Source organism: Carassius gibelio, chromosome B1, assembly GCF_023724105.1.
Source record: "Carassius gibelio isolate Cgi1373 ecotype wild population from Czech Republic chromosome B1, carGib1.2-hapl.c, whole genome shotgun sequence".
Lineage (NCBI taxonomy): Eukaryota > Metazoa > Chordata > Actinopteri > Cypriniformes > Cyprinidae > Carassius > Carassius gibelio.
Window position 1 is genome coordinate 19761817 of NC_068396.1, and position 21156 is coordinate 19782972.

Here is a 21156-nt window from a genome sequence, read left to right on the forward strand (position 1 = left end):
AAAGTTTAATCCACAACCCAACTGGTATTATCATGAGTTGTGGGTTTAATTAATGAAAAAAATATTTAAAAAAAACAAAACAAAACAACAACAACAACAACAAAAAAACACTCTATACGACGTTATAATACGCTCGGATAACTATAAGAATTCGATGGGACACCGAATAATAACGAGGGAAACCGAAGCTCGGAGCTGCATTAGCAGGTAGGGCACGGCTGAGGGTGGGGATGGGTGGAGGAGGAGGAGGAGGAGGGACGGAAGACCGATTCCTCCTTTATAGACATCCACAATCCCAGCAGAAGCGGGCTGCAGTCTCATCTCTCAAGAACCCGACACGAACTCAACCCAACATCGCTATGGGATCTCACAGGACTTTAACTTTAGCGCTTCTCAGTTTGTTGGGATGGACTCTGATCTCTGCCTTCAACCTGGACACCGACAATGTTATCAGGAAAACGGGAGATGCCAACAGCTTGTTCGGTTTCTCCCTTGCCATGCACCGACAACTCAGACCAGCTGAAAAAAGAATGTAAGCATTTATTTTACTCTTTGGAGTCCAAGTATCGTGTTGAGTTTATTCCACATTTACAACTGGCTGAATCTTGGTACTTTGGTCGTAGAGCATTTTTGGTTTTTGAACACACTGATTGTAGAATATATCTGTAATAGGCTACAAACTACATTTAATAGTATGTAGTATTTTCTTTTTGGCAGTATATACCAATGTATATATTTATGCCATACGCATAGAAATCCACACCTGACCTTAAGCCTCGAGACATATGCGCTCCCATGCATTGCATATCATTCCAAAGTGCATTAGCCTAGATAATGTGACCTAAACAATTATGTTAGTTCATCCAAAAAAGAAAACTCATCATTTAGCTACTCGGCCTCATGTCGTTTTAAACCCATAGCTTATCTTTCTGCGGAAAACAAAAGAAGAAGTTTCAAAGAATTACTTTTCCATGCAATTACAATGTTTACTGGAGATACCAAATAATAATTATAATAATAATAATAAATGCATAGCTGCAGCATTCACAAAAAAGAATCGCAAAACTGTAAACTATATAGTCGCGCGCTATATTCCAAGCAAACAGTCATTATGTAAACACCCTCAACTCGTTCACGAGGAGTAGCAATGCCCGACTCGTGAATAATTAATGATTCACTTGAGTCGGATGTTATAACCGAGCCTGTAGATCTGATTCGGGGTCTGAATGATTCGAGCTGATTTGTTTCTCGGAATTTGCTATAATATGGTGAAAAATAATAGCAAATAAATATATTATTTTTTTTAGTTTATTTCCTAAACCTTATTTCCATGTATTACGTGGAATATCGCACAAAAGAGTTGTGTAGTCTGGTCATCTTTATGTGTTTTTGAAGCTTGACACTAATGGAAGATGGGAAAGGTAATGTTATACGGATTTGGAACAGTAGGGAGAGTAATGACTTTAGAAACATTTTTATTTGGGACTCTGAGGTTTATGGCATTTCAGGGCATAACTTTCTCCACCCACTACTGTACTCATTACTTGGAAGTAAGCCCTGCATGCATGCTTAGCTTCATGGAGCTCATTAGAGATCTCTGTCTCCTTCTCCTTCTCCATCTCGCTATGGAGATGTCTGGTCTTCTTCATCCTTTCATTTTAAACCTCTTTGACCTCAAGCACTTTAATGGTTTAGATTGTAGGTGGGATCCTTAGTACTTGAAGTTATTTGAGAGTTGCAAACTTTAGTGTTTCTAGAACACATTTTATGGTTTTCTCAGTAATGACAATTTGGTATTGTTTTGGTGGTTCGCATAAAAACACACCCGTGTTGCCTTGGCAGCATCAGACGTGCATTGTAAGTTTCAAGTTTAACACGCAAGCGAAAGAATGTGTGCAGAAGCCTGTAACTCATTCCTGAACCTCTCTACTGCCATCAACCCTGGCAGCACAGGAGAGAGGCTGCCAGGACTGACCTCATGTTTGTCCTGCAGAGAGTGAGTCTACCAGTTATACAACAGTTTTGATGTGTTAAATTTACATTTGCGTTTAGTTATTTAGCACAGTCTTTTATACAAAGCAACAAATGTAGAACACCACATGCTGTTGATCATACAAGAGCCTACAATTCTCGAACTAGCACAATGCCAAGTTGGATGAGTAAGCAAGAATACTACATAAACAAGACCACAGAAAGCAGGAAGAAGAGGGAACAAGAAGATTACGAGAACATCCCTTCTTTATAGTTGTGATTATATCTCCAGTAAAATTCAAACAACATACCTTTAGTTATCAGAATAACAATTTAAGGAAGACAAGCTGTTGCTTTGTAGCAAACTTTATATCACCCACATTTTACAACCCTTGTATTGTGCAATCATATAGCAGCATGTTATTTGTATGGATTTATGATGGATTTTTAAATATTGTAAACCACACCCAGTTTATGAAAGTCATATTTGAGTGTGTGTGTGTGTGCTCTGACTCATATCCTCAGTGTGTATCTGATGGGCTTGGCAACACTGGCTGGCTGTGTTGGAACACAAATTGTTCTAGTCAGTAACACATGCCCTGCAGGTGTGTGTATGTGTGGAGGTGATTCACGTTACTGCAGGCCAAGGCAGGGCAGGGTGTGTGTGTTGGGTGGAGTGTAGCATTGATGTAGAATTCCTTGGCTTGTCATAGCTGGCAGGATGGAGCCACTGTTTGGTAATGTAGGCAGTGTGTGTGTGCTTGACTGGCACCTTAACATTTCTCTTGTGACAGTCAAACACAAGTTGGAAATGAGGAGCATGAAACCTGAAAAGTGATTCCATTCTTATTCTGTGTGTGTGTGCTCACTACTAAACTGCACAAAGCTGCTCATTAAAGGGGACTTGGAACACAGGCTCAAACATACTCAGATACAAACAGACAATGGCTACTTTGTTAGTGGACACAAATGCAGAAATAGAGTAAGACACCTTGATGTCAAGTGTGATATACTGTTTTTCATATCTTTTATATAAGTATTAATTATCAGTGCATTTTGTCCTAATGTCTCAGTCAGTGGTATGGAATATTAACATGTAATTGTGGTCAGCATAACATAGGGAGGTATTGTCAGTACCCTGGAGTCTCATTTATTCTGCGTTACTCTTTGTAAAATGATCCTATTGTAACACAATACATGTAAGAATAATGGGAAACACTATTCAGCAAGTGTGCCCATACTTTAACTCAGAAGGCAGAACTTGGCAGAAAGTATTTTAACATCTAAGCTCTGAGCCTGATCCCTAATCTTGGCACCAGTATTTGATTGGTTTTGACTCACCAGTACTTCACTGAAGCAGTCTGGGCTGATGGTGCTTTCATTATGGCAGTTGTTTCATAAGTACACTGCAGCACTTTCATTTCTCTTTGTTTTAAAAGATTTAGTAAAATAGTGAAATGAGTTCTGAGCAAGAGCTAAGCACCACCTTGTCAGCTGTCAATGAACCACTGTGCTAAGGGTTTTAAGCAACTGTGCAGAAATTAAAGTAAATAAACATCCAAATGAAACATTCTGACAAGCCCATACATATACACGCAGAAAGCTTCAAAGAACATGCAGTAACCTGAGCTCAGTATTGCAGGTTCCCATTTAACAAAATGACAGTGAGCATTCAACCTGAAATGTTGAGTTGAAATTTGAGATTGTTTGTCTTATTATTATTTTTTCTTCTGTGTTTGCATTTTATTCACCTGCAGTAACACTGACATCATGATAGTGTCTTGTCACAAAATCACGTATTGTTGAAATCTGAGACCCTCCTTTTGAAATCTGATCACAAGTGATCACTGGAGACATTTTTGAGATGCATGACCTGGTGCAAACAGAATCTGAGTGTCTGTGGGGGTAGGGGTGTCTGTGTTTTCCAACTTTCTCAGTTACCTTTGCAGTGTGATATATTTTGAAGGTTCTTAGTGTTTCCTCAACACGTGCTTGAACAATAATTATCATACTTTAACACATTTGGCCCATATTCCAGATTGCAGTGGGTCCAGTCTGCATGGAAATGGACTACTGCTTCCTTCCTGTGATTCTCTTAGCTTCCTGTGCGGGCATAGACATAAAGATTGGGCTGAATTTGTACGTCAGTAAGATCAGGCAGGTATTGTTCTTTATTTCATTTGTACTTTCTATTGCATTGGACTGTCTAGTAAGTATGATTAAACCACTGTATACATGTCATTTCCAAAATCCCATTGTCTCACTACTTTCTCATTTCTTAAATCTCAAATATAATAATGGCAAAAAGCCCATAGATTAAGAAATTTAGTTTGAGTTTGGGTAGATACATTGTTTTTTTATCATCTTTACAGTGAAAGTTCCGCTGAAAAATGAAAATTCATCATTCATCAGTAGTCATAATTTTCTCACCCATATGTTTTTCCAAACTCTTTTGAACCCCAAAATGAAAATATTTTTAATGAAACTAAATCCTTATGTCAAACAGCTTGATTGTTTCATTTGAGGATCAGATTGAATTGAAGATTTAAAAATAGACATCTGAACAATGCACATTAAATATGGTCAATGGCAGCATTATAGTAATTGCTTGATGCACCAGAACAAACTACATTGGTTCTTGTATATCAAGCAAGCATTTGAGATTTTGCTTACAATATTTGATAGACTTCATGCATGTGCACTGTAGCCTCCATTTTAGACCCTGTGATAAGGTCTTGAGTAGTATAGCCTACTGAGCCATAATGAAAGATCAAAACTAGGCCCTGTGAATGTTAGTGATGAACTTGGCTCTATTCAACACATCATTTGTGAATCCTGACCCCTAGACCTGTAGCTGAATGTATCATTGCCTAAAGGGAGTTAGAGAAAAGTCTTGTTCTCTAACAGCACCATTGTTGTGCACAGTAGGTCAGGTAATATCAGTTTACAATCTGTATCTTTAAGCCTGGAGTCTTTGAAATCTTTGAAGCACATCTGGAGCCGTAATTCAGCTCCTGTCAGATCGTAATGTGAACCATGACACTCCAAGCCTCTTCAGCAGGCCCAACTCTTGCACCATAGCAACGGCCTCCTCTGTAGATTCCTCAAAACATCAATGCCTCGCATTCCATGCAAAATTATGAGAGCGTGTTTATAAAATTGTTCGGCCTACTACAATATAACCACGATTTACTGCTTTTCAAACAATAACATGCTTTTAGCCATATCGGTGCCCTTACGAAAAAGTATATTTTACCAAGTATACTTAAGTAACGTTCAAGTATATTTTTAAGTACACTTTATGTAGCAATTATACAAATATCAGTGTTCTAGTAGTATACTTGTAAGTGTACTGTTTCAATACTCCTTGTGACTAAATTGGCCCACTTTTTTAGTATATAAAAGTATAGTAGATAGTTTAAGTATACTACTATGTCCTTATTTAGGTTTTATACATGAATATCTGAACATACAAAGCATTCAAAGAAAGAACAGAGTATCTGCTTGTAAACAAAAACATTTTATTATAGCTTCATGCATTATTTATTTAAACACTTTAATGTGTTTCATAAAAAATAAAGAAATAACATTTTGAATTGGATTAAGAATGATAATCAAAATGTAGATGGAGTCGCTCAACACCCCAATGCTTGACTGTAATTATTACAGTTCCTCTTCTTCGGTTATTTTATTCCATAACGTTACAGATTTGATGGTGTTTCATATCAGAAGACCGTGTTAGATGTGTTAGTATCTGGTTTTTCTTCTTCACTAGTGTTATTTTGGAAATTCTGTGCATAAGATACTAGTGTGTACTAGCGCCCTCTACCGTATAATAATGAAAACACGGATTCTAGGAGTGTAGCTCAAATACATTAAAAAATATAAGTCAAGTATACTTAAATGTCATTTTAAGTATATTTATGAGTACATAAAGCCCATTTCTGAGAAGTAAATAAAAAGTTAACTTAAAGCATACTATCCTATTTTAGTTTAAAAGAAGTATACTAATAGCACACTTGAATAAACTTCTTTTTCATAAGTGTGAGTATACAAGTGTGGCTTAAAAAGTTTTGAATTAAAGACACAGTGCCCATGCCATGTTGGAAATATCACAGTTACAAGATTATCTTACTCTAAGTTTCAGAAATAATTGTTTCTACGGCAACAGCCATAAATGCAAAAATGTATCAAAGTGTGGCTTTGTTGGTAATGACAGCAAAATCAAATAAAGGGCACGAAGTAACACTGTCTATTGTAAAGTGGCATAAAAGAAATGTGTGTGGAGGTTGCTACTGTTAGCAACAGTTTTGGTTGTTTTTACATGATGTCACAATGAAATGGGAGCTTTCACAAAATTCTTATTGTTCTTTTCAAAATTCAGTTGTTTTTTTCCAAATGTAATCTTTTTCTTCTTCTTGGAATTTGGGCTTGTTAGTCCTGTAATGGAGCAAACCATTTCAATAGTGGTAGTGAGGCGTATCCTTGTTGTGCTATTCATTACATCTTTCTGGGGAGTGATAAATGGAGGCACATTACATTACCCACAAATCAGTTATGGGGTTGTCAGAATGGAATGATGCTGTTCAGCAGCTGATTGTGATCCAGATTATTGCAATTTCCTGAAATGTGTTAACATAAGAGATGCTTGGCCAATTACAAAGCTTTTAATAAAATGAAGGGGTCTTGTCTACATTCATTATGGGAAATATTGTGGCTCCCGATTATAAATCAACCTGAATATGAGAAAATGTAATTATTTTCTCAGGCGTAAGAAGACCGTATTAAAATGTATATAAGAGATTGAATTTCAAATACAAAGTTGAAGTTTGCAAAACATAAAACAGTTATGAATTGCTGTGACTGAATGGATGAAGATATTCTTATAAATATGTTTGTCAGTAATATCTTTTATTGTTGTTTTTCTTTACTTAATGGACACTAGAACATTCTTTGTTGCGTTGAAGGATGTGCAATGTAGTAATTTTCAGGCTTGTGTATTGCATTAATTTTAATGCAATCATGAACATTTTCATCAGATATAGCAATCGTTATACTCCGAAGAGTGCAATGAATAGCAGGTATTCAGTGGCTATTTTTGCCCTTTCAAAAAAGTTTGTGTTGCCCTTTCAGAAAAACAGTGCTTTCTCTGTCTGTTTGGAAAATGTGACTCTAAAGCTATTCTCCCTCTCTTTTTTTGTGATCCAGACAGATCTTGGTTTATATAGTTGTTCATCACAGAAGGATTTAGTAGTGATTGTTGGAAATATCAGTAGATCAAAGCATGAGATGAAGGGAATTCCTACCCCTAAATGCCTCACCCCTTTTCAAACCTATTCAAACCCAGAATTCTGCACTATATTTTAGGCCCAGGGGAATACAAACACATATTCAGCTGACCTTTATTCACTTGTCCAGAAACAACAAACATTATGTCTTTGGTTATCTGAATTCTTAAGTAATAAAGATAATAATGACTGAATTGTTTCACACATTTGAAATGGACCGCACTTGAACTGTAGCCTGGTAATACCAGACTCTGCTACTTCACTTTGCTTCGTAGACAGAGTCTGGAATGGCATAATAGAGAAGTGTTTTCTCTCTCGCTAGGGGGCGCTTGTCTGAAGTTTAAAATCATTGGTTACCGTAAGCCAGTCAGATACGTTTAGTTATGACGTATGTTATGCGCCTGTACAGCCGCATTGAAGCACAGACATCATGCATCGAACTCAAATCTATGATTGAACTTCCACTGTAAACCTGTTGTTAACACATGATGATGCGAGCGAAATACCGGAGTGAACATGGCTGTAAACGACTTTTGCAGATTATGCGAAGTTAATCTACGCATCTACGTCACGGCTCTCAGCCCGCCCTCTGTTCGTTGATTGGCCCGGCTGTTTCCAGACCGGTGGCAAACAGAAAGCTCTGACGTTGTATCAGACTGAGTACAGAAGCGAAATAAAATTGAGCGGAAGTAGGAAGTCTGACGTAGTCAGGCTACTTGAACTGCACTTCCCAAATGACATTGAAATTGGAAATCAAATTTTTGTCATCGTCCTCTGTGTGTGACCTCGTATGTCCCGGGTCTTTCAGTATTAACACGCTAAACAAAAGTAAGAACAAAAGTTTTAATGCAGCATTACATTTAGCAGACGCTTTTATCCAAAGCAACTTACAGTGCATTCAGGCTATACAGTGTTTTTTTTAACCAGTATCTGTGTTCCCTGGGAACTGAACCCACAACCTTTTGTGCTGCTAATGCAATGCTCTACCACCGAGCTACAGGAATACATGTTACTACGCTAACATACGAATATGCACATTTAAGGGGTAGATAATGTAAAAAGTAAATTCTAAAGAGTTCTAGGACATTGCCAGGTTCTTTTACTCTTCCTTTAACTTTTTGGCGAGGGGATTGTGGGAAATGCAGGCTTTTCTTCAGTCAGACCCTTTTTGTATATTCCCACAAAGAGAGCTTGTGTAGCTAAAATCTGTGAAGTGTTGGGTTGAATGTTATCGCTGAACCAGTCAACCCAAAGAAGAGAAAAGAGGCTTTCACTGGCATAAATGAAGTGAAACCAGAGATACAGCCTTTTGTGGTGGATATCCTAGGTGTTCTGTGGACTAAATTTCCTTTATGCAGAAGAGAAAAGATATTCAATGGGGAGTGTTTCAGTTGAAACAATAGAAAGAGTGTAGAGAAGAATTTTCCCCACTCCCTAATACACAGTGCACAAGTAATATGTCCAGACACTGGCTCATTTACTGTGTGGGCTGTTGAATCTGCATTGTTTCCACTGAAGATCCCACTGAAGACCAATGTGGGGAGAAATAGAAGATAATAATGAAATACTAGAGGAGCTTAAGTTGGATGTAATGAACAAATATCCATATATACAGTTTGAAATATTGCTCCAAACATTCATAAGTCACCTTTAAGTGGTTTGTTGCGTGTGCAACTGATTTGCAATTTTTTTTTTAACTATTATAACCACCATCCTGACGCCATTGTTGACCATGTTTCTCAAAAATGCAATTTTCTCACTTAAAACTCCATTTACACATGACGCTTTTTTGTTATTTGGGGCTGGATTGGCATAAGAGCGGGAGTCAAAGCACATAGCAGATTTGTAACATGAAATTCAATATATTGCAAATCCATTATTACATTTTCTGTTGGTTTACAGGTTGCTTGTTGGTGCACCAAAAGCTAGAGCATTGTCCAAGCAAAAGTCTACAATTACGGGAGGCATGTACAACTGTGACATCAATTCTCCCAGTCAGTCATGCCAACGAGTGATGTTTGACAATGAAGGTAAACTCAAACAAATGAAAGTAAAGCACATTATAATGAGTTACTGCATGTGTTAAGTGAGCATTTTTATTGTTCATGTAGAAAACCTGGAGACTGAAAATAAGCAAAACCAGTGGATGGGAGTTACTGTACAGAGCCAGGGGCCTGGAGGAAAGATATTGGTAAGAGAGAGAGAGAGTGTGTGAATATTAAAATGATACACTATTTAATCTAAATGAGGAAGAATAGTGCTGTCAAATCGATTAATCGTGATTAATCGCATCCAAAATAAAAGTCTGTGTTTACATAATATATATGTGCGTTTACTGTGTATATTTATATGTATATATAAATACGCACACATAGGCTACATGTATGTATTTCAAAAATATATACAGGTATATGTATATACATACAATTTATATTATATATAAATGTAAATATTACATATATTTCTTAAATATATACATTTATGTATGTTTATTTATATATATATATATATATATATATATATATATATATATATATATATATACAGAACACACACACACATATGTATAAACAGACTTTTTTATATGATTAATCACGATAAAAAAATTAAACAAATCTAACAACTGAACTTATTCCTGTTAAACAATACAAGTGAATTTAGGAAATACAATGTACAGTATAAAAACACATATTCATTTTGAGATTCGCTAAAGATGACAGCCAAGTTAATCTAAATTTGAAATAAGGGGGAAAATGTTTTGAGGTCAGTATTTAAAAAATATATATATAATGCGTTAATGACAAATTAAATTGATCAAAAGTTACAGAAGCTTTTATATTTCAAATAAATTATGTTCTTGCGCTATTTAGTCAACTTAAATGCATTTTAAAAGGATTCAATTACAGTAGTAATATAAAATATATATATATAATAATGTTATTTTAGACTGTAATGAGCTATTTTATTTAATACTAGATGATGTCCTTTCGATATTTAGTAAACTTAAATGCATTTGAAAATTATTATATTACAGTATAATAATGTTATTTTAGACTGTAATGATGTTTCACAATATTTTTACGCTAGTTTTGATCAAATAAATGCAGCCTTGGTAAAGAAAGAGTTGCAACCCCTCTTAACCAACCCCAAACGGTTTTTTTTATTGTTGTTGTTGTTAATATTTTGAGTGGTAGTATGTAACAGTGTACCAGTGCAAAAAAGTTTTTATTTATAATTATTTTTTATTATGTACTTTTAACATTTCTTTAGTTTATTTATGCATTACAGTTTTATGCTATTTATTTCACTGATTTAAACCGAACTCCCGCTGTCTCTCTCCTAGGTCTGTGCGCATCGCTACCAGCGACGCATGTTTGTGGGTTTAAAGCAGGAGCTGCGTGACATTACGGGTCGTTGCTACGTACTAAGTGAGGACCTAACGATTAGTGATGCCTCATTAGAAGATGGAGGGGAATGGATGTTCTGTAACGGGAGAAACAGAGGACACGAGCGCTTTGGATCATGCCAGCAGGGGCTCTCCGCCACATTCACAAAGGACTATCACTATCTGGTGTTTGGAGCACCGGGTGCTTACAACTGGAAAGGTATTGGAGGACAACTTGGATTAAAGTGCTTGGATGTATGTTTATGTTAAAGTATAATATTTAATGTTAGGTGAAAACCCAGTTGTTATGGGAAGGTCAAGCAATAGCCACTGTTAAACAAGACCCATAATTCCCCACCTTCACAACATGCTCATTTTCTTGGTTGGTTCATTGCATCTGACATATTGTATTTTATCCTCCTTTTTTAAACTTCTTTTCTGACATATTTGCTTCATCTCTTCACTTGTTCATTTTCTCCATCCTCAACCCTTCACCCTTTCCCTTTCCTTTTCACTCGCTCCTCCGCTGTCAGGATTGGTGCGGATGGAGCAGAAGAACAGCTCTCTGTGGGATCAAAATATCTTTGATGACGGCCCGTATGAAGTCGGAGATGAGGGGCGACTTGATGCAGACCTGGTGCCTGTCCCTGCTAACAGTTATTTAGGTGAGGCCATCATCACATGCCATTCCATTCATCATCCATATCACTCGATCCTGTTAGGATGCAAGGCATAGATATAGATATAGATTGCGTTTCTTACCCTTTGTTTGGTTCTACTCCATTTTAGGTCTGCTTGGTTGTTTGTGCTCTATTTGGTGCAAGTCTTGTTTGTGTAAATGTAGGTGTGCTGTTCATGACTAGCATATCCAGTAGCCACTCTGATCAGCTTGTGTATCAGTCAGCTCCCCTTCAGGTGGCCAAGGAGAACGTTTACGATGTGGCCTCCAATAGCTATTTAGGTTTGTGAGATTTCCTGGACGCCAGCTCGATCGATTGTTTGCGTTCAACCTCTCATCATTCTGGTCTTTACATTGTGTCCTTTTTTTGTGAACACACGGGAATGTTTCGAAGCTGTCTTTGTGTTGACATCCACATTGCATGAGCAAAAATATAACATACCGTGAGTGTCCAAGTCAGTGGGAATCATGCATGTCGGCGTTGATGTTGTTCGTAGGTTTTATCACTGCATGTTCCATCATCGCTGAATGGTTTGCAATGTTCTTTTGGTAAACTGATCTTTATCAAATGTTGTGACTGGTTGGGTCTGTCGCAGGTTTCTCTCTGGACTCTGGGAAAATGCTGACCAAGAGAGGTCAGTTGACTATAGTTGCTGGGGCTCCAAGAGCCAATCACAGTGGGGCGGTCGTGCTGTTAAAGAAAGACGATGTTAAATCATCCATGTTGACGGCTGAATACACCCTGGAGGGTCCCGGACTTGCCTCTTCCTTTGGTTATGATCTTGCAGTGCTTGACATTAATGGAGATGGGTAAGATTAAATAAAACAGCATATTATATTATATTATATTATATTATATTATATTATATTATATTATATTATATTATATTATATTATATTATATTATATTATATTATAGACTCATTAATTTATGTTTTGTATGTGTTTTATTGGTTGTAGATCAGTGTTACTTTAGTATAGAATTTCTGTTGTTATTATAATTTTTTTTATTGATTTTTAATATGTCTATTTAGCAAAATTGTAAGTTATTTTTAATCTAATTTATTTTAAGCTTTATTTTATTTTATTTAACTAATCTATTGTTTGTGTTATTTTTTTATGTATTATTCCAGCTTTATTTATATATATATATATATATATATATATATATATATATATATATATATATATATATATATATATATATATATATATTTTACTTTAATAGTTTTGGGTTTATTTATTAATAGTAACACTAGATGTATAATTATTCTGCACTGATTATTAAAACAGGTGGCAGGACATTGTAGTCGGAGCACCTCAGTACTTCATTAAGGACGGTGATATCGGTGGGGCCATCTATGTTTATCTTAACAAGGAAGGGGCTTGGGACAAGATCACCCCCAAGAGAATTGATGGAGCTGCTTATTCCATGTTTGGTTTGGCTGTGGAAAACATGGGAGATGTGAATCTGGATGGTTATCATGGTATGTGTTTAGTATAAAGTCTCTTTTATGAATACAGCTAATGCAAAACATCCAGTTAAGATATATAGAGATGAAAAGATGGCGTATTATGGCGCATCAATTAACATTAAAACAATTCTATGTTAATGGTGATAACCACAATAATAATTGGATGAAATATGTAACTAATGTTCTTAATGTAATCCTGCTGTCTTTCAGACGTTGCAGTTGGTGCACCATATGACAGTAACGGAGCTGGAAACGTATACATCTTCCATGGTTCACTTAAAGGTCTTGAAAGAGCTCAGGTATAGTCATATATTCACTTTTCTTTACTTTCAGTTTTTCTTCAGTATTCACTCATTGATTTTCAATAATAAATTCTATAATTTCAGGTTCTTGGAGGAAAAGATCACAATGTGAAACTCTTCGGATACTCTCTTGCTGGGAACATGGATTTAGACAGAAATAATTACCCTGATCTGGCTGTCGGCTCTCTCTCTGATTCAGTGTTTGTGTACAGGTATGATCAAACTGATAGACAACCTGTAATGATTATTAAGGATTTTATTAATAAACAGTTTCACTTCATTTAATTTCTACTAACATGCATTTTCATATCTCATCAATTTTATTATCATTTTTAGAAAATTATTATTTACCTTCATTTAGCAATATAGATGAATGATGAAATGCATTGATTCTGGGTCTTACACCACAGGGCACGGTCAGTTATCAGCATTGAAAAGACTGTCACCACCACTCCGAAAGAGCTAGACCTCACTAAGAAAAACTGTGGAGACGCTGTATGGTGAGAAAACTATAATAAAACAAAGCAAACCTTATTATATTAGCAAATAGCCAGTAACCCCCATCTAAAAGCAAGGTTTTATTGTTTTTTAGCCTTGATGTTAAAGCCTGCTTCAAATTTTCAGTCAAACCCATAACCTACAATCCTACTCTGAGTAAGTACATGTTTCTAGTTCACCTTCACGGGTAAATTACTACGTACTCAGTAATTGTTCATCTCTGTTGTGCAGAATCTTATCATCACTGTAAACAAATGGCTACATTTTGTTATTGCTTCGATTGACCGTGTCTTTTTTCTCTTGTTTAGGGGTGAAATACACTATGAAGGTTGAATCTGAACGGAAGAAACTTAATCTTCCTTCTAGAGTCATCTTCAACCCGCGCTCAGCCAATGAGTATGAAAGCACAGGAGAAGTAGAGCTCAAGGGGCAGGGCACAGAGAGCTGCGTTACCAGAGGCCTCAGACTGCAGGTACAGTCAGCAGATCCCATTCAGACAGGAAAACTACTTTAGATTGAGGACTTCAGAATAACCTTACAGAGCTCAACTGTTACAATAAATCAACATGGATAAGTTGTAAGGAATGGCTTTATCTTTGTGCAGTAAAAAAGGAAGTATTGCCATCTAGTGGTGATTGTTTTTACTTCTGGATTAAAGGCACGTTTGACGCTTTAGTTACAGTATGATATGGCATTATGCTGCAAACAAGTGAAAAGTTAATGTCTTTTAATAATACGAGTATATTGTGTACAAAGGAAACCCTAAGAGACAAAATGAGAGGTATCCCGATTGAAGTCTCTGTGGAGATCCTGAACCCATCCGCACGCAGGAAGAGACAGAGCGCTCTCCCGAATCTGCTGCCCATCCTGGACGCTAACCAGGACGCCACCAGTTTTACCAAGGTACCATCATCTTCTTAAGCAATCGTTGCATTTTCAGTGTTCTGCCACGATCTTATTTAGAATACATTCAAGTCATTCAAAAGTTTGGGGTTTTTTGAAAGAAAACTCTTATTCTCACCTAATGCCGAAATGATTTGATCAGTCATACAGTAAAAACAATAATATTGTGAAATATTTTTACATGTACATGTGAATTTGTCTTAAAATCGAATTAAACCCGTGAAGCAAAAGCTGAGTGTCACATGATCCTTCAGAAATCCTTTTAATATGCTGCTTTGCTGCTGAAGAATCATTTCTGATTATTATGAAGGCAGTTGTGTTGCTTTATGTTTTTGTATAAAGCAGCAAAAAATGTTGTAACAGTGCAAAAGTGATCTTTAATATTTCTTTTGTTCAATCTCATGCTTCCAGCTTAATACTTTAAATCTTTTTAACAATTCTTGTTGACCCAAAACATTGAATTTATTATCAAAATTGAATTGAAATATTATCAAAGTATGCAGGGGCGACACTATGGTTTCTGGGCCCCCTGGACAGCATGCTAACTCGCACCCCTGTGGTAGAAATCGCGGTTCCCTTTCGGGCCCCCCTCTGTTGTCAGGTCCTTAGAATCATGCTTGTCCTAGATCTCATTCAGTATTAAATGTTATTCTTAAGTTCAAGTTCAAGTTGAGCTTTATTGTCATTCCTCTACATGTGTGGACATACAGTGGAACACAATGTGCCTCACAGGACGACAGTGATACATGAACACAGACTACAGCAATGAACCAAAACAGTATAAACCTATACACAAACTAACCTACTGACAGATTGTGACTATAAATATACTATATATAAATGTTCACCTATACATAGACCGAAAAATACAAATATATAAACTATACGAGTGCTTCACATAATTTCTGATTCATATTTGCTTTCAGGTTGAATTTATCAAGGAAGGATGTGGCACTGATCATATCTGTACGAGTGACCTGCGACTGCAGTATAAATTCTGCTCCAAGGAACCAAACAGAAACATCTTTCATCCATTACCTGAGTGAGTTTTTATTTATTTATCATTTTATCATTATGTGTTTATCTTTTATATGTCCCAATTTCGGAAAGCATCCTTCTTGTCTTTTTTAAAAATGCCATCATTTGTGTTCAAATAACCTTTGAAAACAAATGTCAAAATAAAGTGTGATGAAGAAGAACCTCTTTGTTTTCCTCCCAGGGAAAAAGGTGTCCCCGTCCTGTCTCTTAGTGATCAGAAGTACATTGCGTTGGAGATCAAGGTGCAGAACAAGGGTGAAGATGCTTATGAAGTGCAGCTGTCTTCCTCGTTCCCCAAATCCCTCTCGTATTCTACCATTTACACTGAATCTGTGGTACGTAATTCAGCTGCTAGATGTCTAACTTATGACCAAAGTATTTATTTTTTCAATATTTTCATTATCTTTAATATTTGTATTGGTGCTGTCAAATGATTAATCGCGATTAATCGCATCCAAAATAAAAGTCTTTGTTTACATAATATATGTATGTGTACTATGTATATTTGTTTTGTATAACACATACAGCATATTTTTTACTAATATTTACATGTATATACATTTACATATTTATATTCTTAGATTTTATATAATATATATATATATATATATATATATATATATATATATATATATATATATATAATAAATATAATATAATAAATATACACAGTATACACACATATATTATGTAAACAAATTTTTTTGGATGTGATTATTCGCGATTAATCATAAGACAGCACTAATTTTATATATTTTTTTTATTAAGAATTCGTTTTTAATAACTGTCACCCCGGGACGCCTACATTAACTTCACTATATTACAATTAAATCTAATCTAATCTTGACAAACTATATGTCGTTGGAAAGGTCTAAGACTCCCAAATATATATTTTACCAAGATTTTTGGTTTAAAATTATGTAGGAAAAGTAATAGATTAATTTATGACAAGAGTGCACCCTCAAAAATCTACGTTATAACATGAGTTTTGACCTTTGTTTAAAAAAAGATTTCTTTGTTGCCTTTTTCTCTACCGGGTTTTAGAAATCATCAGAAATTATATATCGACTGAAAACTTAAAATCTCAAAATTCATCCTTTAAAACCCATTTTAAAATCAGACATTGCATTACCATGTAAACGGTACATCAACATCATGTAACAAAATGTTTTCGTTCATGAATTATACAAATTTAAGTTTGGATCGTACACTACAAAGTCTATGTTCAACAAGTCAATGATCAAAAATCTTTACAGGATAAACCAGTCAACTGTTTAGCCAATGCGAATGGGTCACAAGCCGAGTGTGATATTGGAAATCCATTCAAAAAAGATGCTGAGGTGAGTTTTTGAACTATATTAGACAATATAATATATATATATATATATATATATATATATATATATATATATATATATATATATATATATATATATATATAATGTTATTATAATAGAAAAGCTAAAAAAAATTTTTTTTAACTAACATTTTCAGACAACTTTCTACATCATTCTGAACACTGGAGGAATTTCTTTGGATACAAGTGAAATTGAAATTGACCTTAAACTCCTAACGTGAGTAGGAACATAACTCTTGCCAAAGGCACAGTATTAAAACTAGTTTTGTATTTTCTTTTGTTTTTACATATTTGTATTTATCTTTTTGCTAATTGCAGGACAAGTAATCAGACGCAGTTACCGTTGTTCAAAGCCAAAGCCCTTGTTAAGATCCAGCTCCTGTTGTCCCTCTCAGGGTAGGTTATCATTTCTCATCTCCTGATGATTGTAATTTCAGTCTCCTTTATTTTTATCTTCATGTACTGTCATCATGTACCATCTCCAGCATTGCTAAGCCATCTCAGGTCTACTTTACTGGAGAAGTTAAAGGAGAGAGCGCAATGAAGTTGACAACTGATGTCGGCAGTCCAATAGACTATGAATTCAGGGTGACTATTAGATTTCCTTACTAAAACATAACATTTTGTATATAAAGCATACATTTTGAACATTTACAATACCTCAATTTCTTTTTTTGCATACAAACTATCTTACATGTCAAGGTATTTAGAGGTGCTTTTTATTTGAAAAATGTAAAATATACATATACAATAATTTACAGGTTACAAATTTGGGCAAACCCCTTAAATCCTTCGGGACGGCCTCTATGATAATCCAATGGCCTAAGCATAACTCTCAGGGCAAGTGGCTGCTGTACCTCATGAAGATGACCCCAACCGGTTTAGAAAGCTTCAGCTGCACCAATCAAAATGAGGTCAACAAACTCGGTTTGAAGGTAGTTCTAATATCTTATTTACAGTCTACATTTTTGTTATTAAAATGTTGCGTTCTTGTTGAAATGAATTGATTATTTGTTCTGTCTTACGGTCATCTAGGAGCCTTCAGTGCCACGAACTAAACGTGAAATTGAGGAAACTCCTGCAAAAGAGGGAAAAACCTCTTTTTTTATTGACAAGAGGAAAAGCACAGTTTTGGTAAAGTCAACCAAACATGAATAATACAATGCTTTCAGACCAATAGACTTTTTTTTGTTTGTTTTACAAAACCAAATACCCCAAATGAGTTATAACTTAGCAAATTAAGAAAATAAACCTGAAATGTCACATTGACAGATGTTTTTTTTTTTTATTAAAAGCATTTTAGCTTAAGGCTACAAAACTGAAGTATTTCTGAATGCCTTGTATGTGCTGACATATGCATCCTGTGTCTAATCGCTTCTTCTTCTTCTTGTGTTTTTAGTCGTGTGAGGACGGGGCGCAGTGCGTCACATTCATATGTTCTCTAACGGGAATGGACAGCAATGCGGTCATCAGCCTGAGAGCCTACCTTTGGAACTCTACCTTCCTGGAGGTGAGTGAACCAGTTCTCTTTTACTTTAAATGGCATAATCTATTAAATATATTTAAATAATACATTTTTATTAAATTAAAATAAAACTGCTTGAAACTGTGTTTTAACAAAACTGCTTATTGTGTATTAATATAAGAAAAAAAGGTAGTGTGTCAAGGTAAACGCCATGTGGTAGGATTAATAGTTCACGAAAAACTTTTACTCTACAAACTATATTTCAAAACCTTTTAATCATCATATGAGATGTGTTCACTCCATTTGTGTTCAAGATGATTTTGTTTTGTTATGTTATATGTTGTACTTTTTTTTTTTTTAAACCAACATCAACACAGATAGAATAAGAGGTTAGTTTTTTTTTTTTTTTTTGATAACATGGACACTATATGTTATTAAACTATCAATTAACTATTTTTTACAGGAATATGAAAAATTTAACTACATTGATATTATTGTCAAGGCGTCACTGGATTTCAAGAGCTCAGCTAAAAATATAGATCTGAAAAATGAACCAGCACAGGTGAGGATATTCTCGGCATTTATCCATACGTACTTCTCCTTCCATGTTGTGATCAATTTCTTTTTATCAAACTGACTTTATATGCAGGTCTGAAAACTCATCTTGAGGTGATGAATGCATTTTGAAAGACAATTTGTCCTGTTACAGGTACGCGTTACCGTGTTTCCGGAGCGCAAAGTTGCGCAGTACGGCGGGATGCCCTGGTGGGTCATTCTGGTGGCCATTTTACTCGGACTTCTTTTGCTGGGCATTTTGGTCTTCTTGCTTTGGAAGGTAAGATGATATGACTAACCTCACAAACAGACTGATTTAGGACTACAAAAGCCTGTTTTTACTGTTATTGAACACTGACAATTTGTAAAACAGATTTTCAATATTTTATACTATTCACTTGCCATCAAGTACTTAAAAAACAAACCTTTACCCCTTTTAGTGTGGTTTTTTCGGCAAAAGCGACAAAGAACCGGAAAAAGAGAGGCTGACTTCAGATGCGTAAACAGAGAAACAGAGAATGAGAACCTCTCTCTTAGGGTAAAAGATCTCACAGATCAAGTTGACCTGTGTGCTCAGAGCTAGCATGAAGAGTTAGCCCATGCTAACCCACTTTAGCCTGAAGCACGTGCTGCCTGTCAGTTTCTAGATGTGGGGTTACAGTGGAACTTTCCATGGCTTTCATTGCTCAGACATAAGCGAAATGCTGTGAGGAATGCAAACTAATCATGCGTGAAGTTGTTGGGAAAGGGTTTAAACATGTTTGCATTGACTCAGCTTCAGGTGCGTGTGACTGGGTATGACTGAATGTCTGAATCTCTAAAGCTCTTTTAAGCCTTTAGATGTGGCTTGATTTGGGAACTTGCGCATTTCTCTGGCCTGCTTGGGATGTTTACCAGAGCCTCTCTCTCGCTTTCAGCGCATACGGTCCTTTCTACAGCTAGATTCTTGCTTATTTCTTCTTTAAAACATTGAATGTTTCGTTCTTTCCTCGTGCTAGGCATGCTGCACACACTGCAAACATCACTACGTCTTTGTTTTTTACACATTTTCCTAAAGGTAGTCTTTAGCATTGTTAGCATTATCTTGCGCTAATTGTTTTTTTTCTGAACAGTGTGGATTTTTCAAACGTTCCAAGTATGATGAGAGAGTCCCCAGTTATAATGCTGTGCGGATAAAAAGGGAAGAGAGGGGACAAGAGCCGGGGAAAGAGGAAATGGATCCTCCGGAGAAGAAACAATGGATGACTTCATGGAATGAAAATGAGAGCTACTCATAGCTTAATGCTAATCTGATTGATATCAAACCAAAGACTCCCTTCTTAAGGCCTTTAATGCTTACTTTTGCACACACTGAACTTTTCATACTTGAGTTTTGTTTAATATTCAAATTTGCTTCCATGTTCCACCCCATTTGCATATCATAGTTCACTTCTCATTCATACAGTCATGTATATACATTTAATGTATTTATTCTCAGCAGTGCTTTCAGTTGTACAAAGGCCAAAGATTTGTAATTTTTGTTTTGTTTTATGAACGGCTTGTGTGAGTCAGGACTGCTTGGTTCATATTTTTTTCTAATTGTGTTATCCAGCTAAAACAACCTGGATGAATGTAAATATTTGTGTCTTTGGACTTTTTCTGTTCCTTAGTTGATAAAACCAGTCAGGTACATGTCTTATTTTCACAGGTGTTTTTTTTTTTCTTTTTCTACTGTACTTTAACTACTACAACTGGGACTGATTTTTATTAAGAACTACTTTGTTATGAACAGTTTGGTATATTATCGGTTGACTGCCACAATCCATTGTAAGACCAGATTCTAAAGGTTTCTTTTAGTTTTTGAAGGTCATTTGAAAATATTTTTGTATAAATGTGAAGTTGCTTTTTTATTTTAATTTTTTAAACAGCACCTTTTGGCAATGCAAGTGCTCAAATAACGAAAAGTATTAATTCTGTATTCATTCGTAAAGTGACTTGTTGAATGGAGAGTGATGATGTCTGAATTTTCACCACTTAACAAATGTATTAGTTCACACAAAATTGACACTGAAGTAATGAAACTGATTATAAGATATTTGGTATGAATTTTTTTTAAATAAAAGATTTGCTGGACCTAAATTGATATAAGAGGAGCAGTTTTTTTTTACACAAATTGTTTTGGTGGATTTGTCAGCTGTAAATCTAAATAATCTTTGAATAGACAGACAGATATGAGATGGTGCTGCAGACAGAAACAAAAG

General features: G+C 35.5%; 1 protein-coding gene across 2 annotated transcripts; it reads left to right on the forward strand.

Annotated features, from left to right (window-relative positions):
- Positions 1-280: 280 nt before the first annotated feature.
- itga6b (integrin, alpha 6b) lies at positions 281-21034 on the forward strand. Of its 2 annotated transcripts, XM_052545291.1 has the most exons (26): positions 281-532; positions 9162-9289; positions 9371-9450; positions 10603-10864; positions 11178-11309; positions 11920-12133; positions 12617-12810; positions 13009-13097; positions 13185-13312; positions 13511-13600; positions 13693-13754; positions 13907-14070; positions 14355-14501; positions 15428-15543; positions 15721-15874; positions 16796-16879; positions 17034-17113; positions 17215-17292; positions 17382-17484; positions 17658-17831; positions 17932-18030; positions 18296-18406; positions 18825-18923; positions 19071-19196; positions 19357-19454; positions 20029-20178. In XM_052545291.1, the coding sequence occupies exons 1-25, from the start codon at positions 360-362 to the stop codon at positions 19417-19419; spliced, it is 3150 nt and encodes a 1049-aa protein (XP_052401251.1). In that variant the 5' UTR covers positions 281-359; the 3' UTR covers positions 19420-19454; positions 20029-20178. The 2 variants fall into 2 exon arrangements, with proteins under 2 accessions (XP_052401251.1, XP_052401250.1); XM_052545290.1 differs by lacking the exon at positions 19357-19454 and having other exon boundaries at positions 20029-21034.
- Positions 21035-21156: the final 122 nt, after the last annotated feature.

What these genes read in the sequence shown, in the direction of transcription:
- itga6b (XM_052545290.1), top strand. Translation starts at nt 360, where the DNA reads ATGGGATCTCACAGGACTTTAACTTTAGCGCTTCTCAGTTTGTTGGGA. An exon ending in ATTGACCTTAAACTCCTAAC is followed by an intron (nt 17,114 to 17,214) that starts GTGAGTAGGAAC and finishes TGCTAATTGCAG; the next exon opens with GACAAGTAATCAGACGCAGT. An exon ending in TGAAAAATGAACCAGCACAG is followed by an intron (nt 18,924 to 19,070) that starts GTGAGGATATTC and finishes GTCCTGTTACAG; the next exon opens with GTACGCGTTACCGTGTTTCC.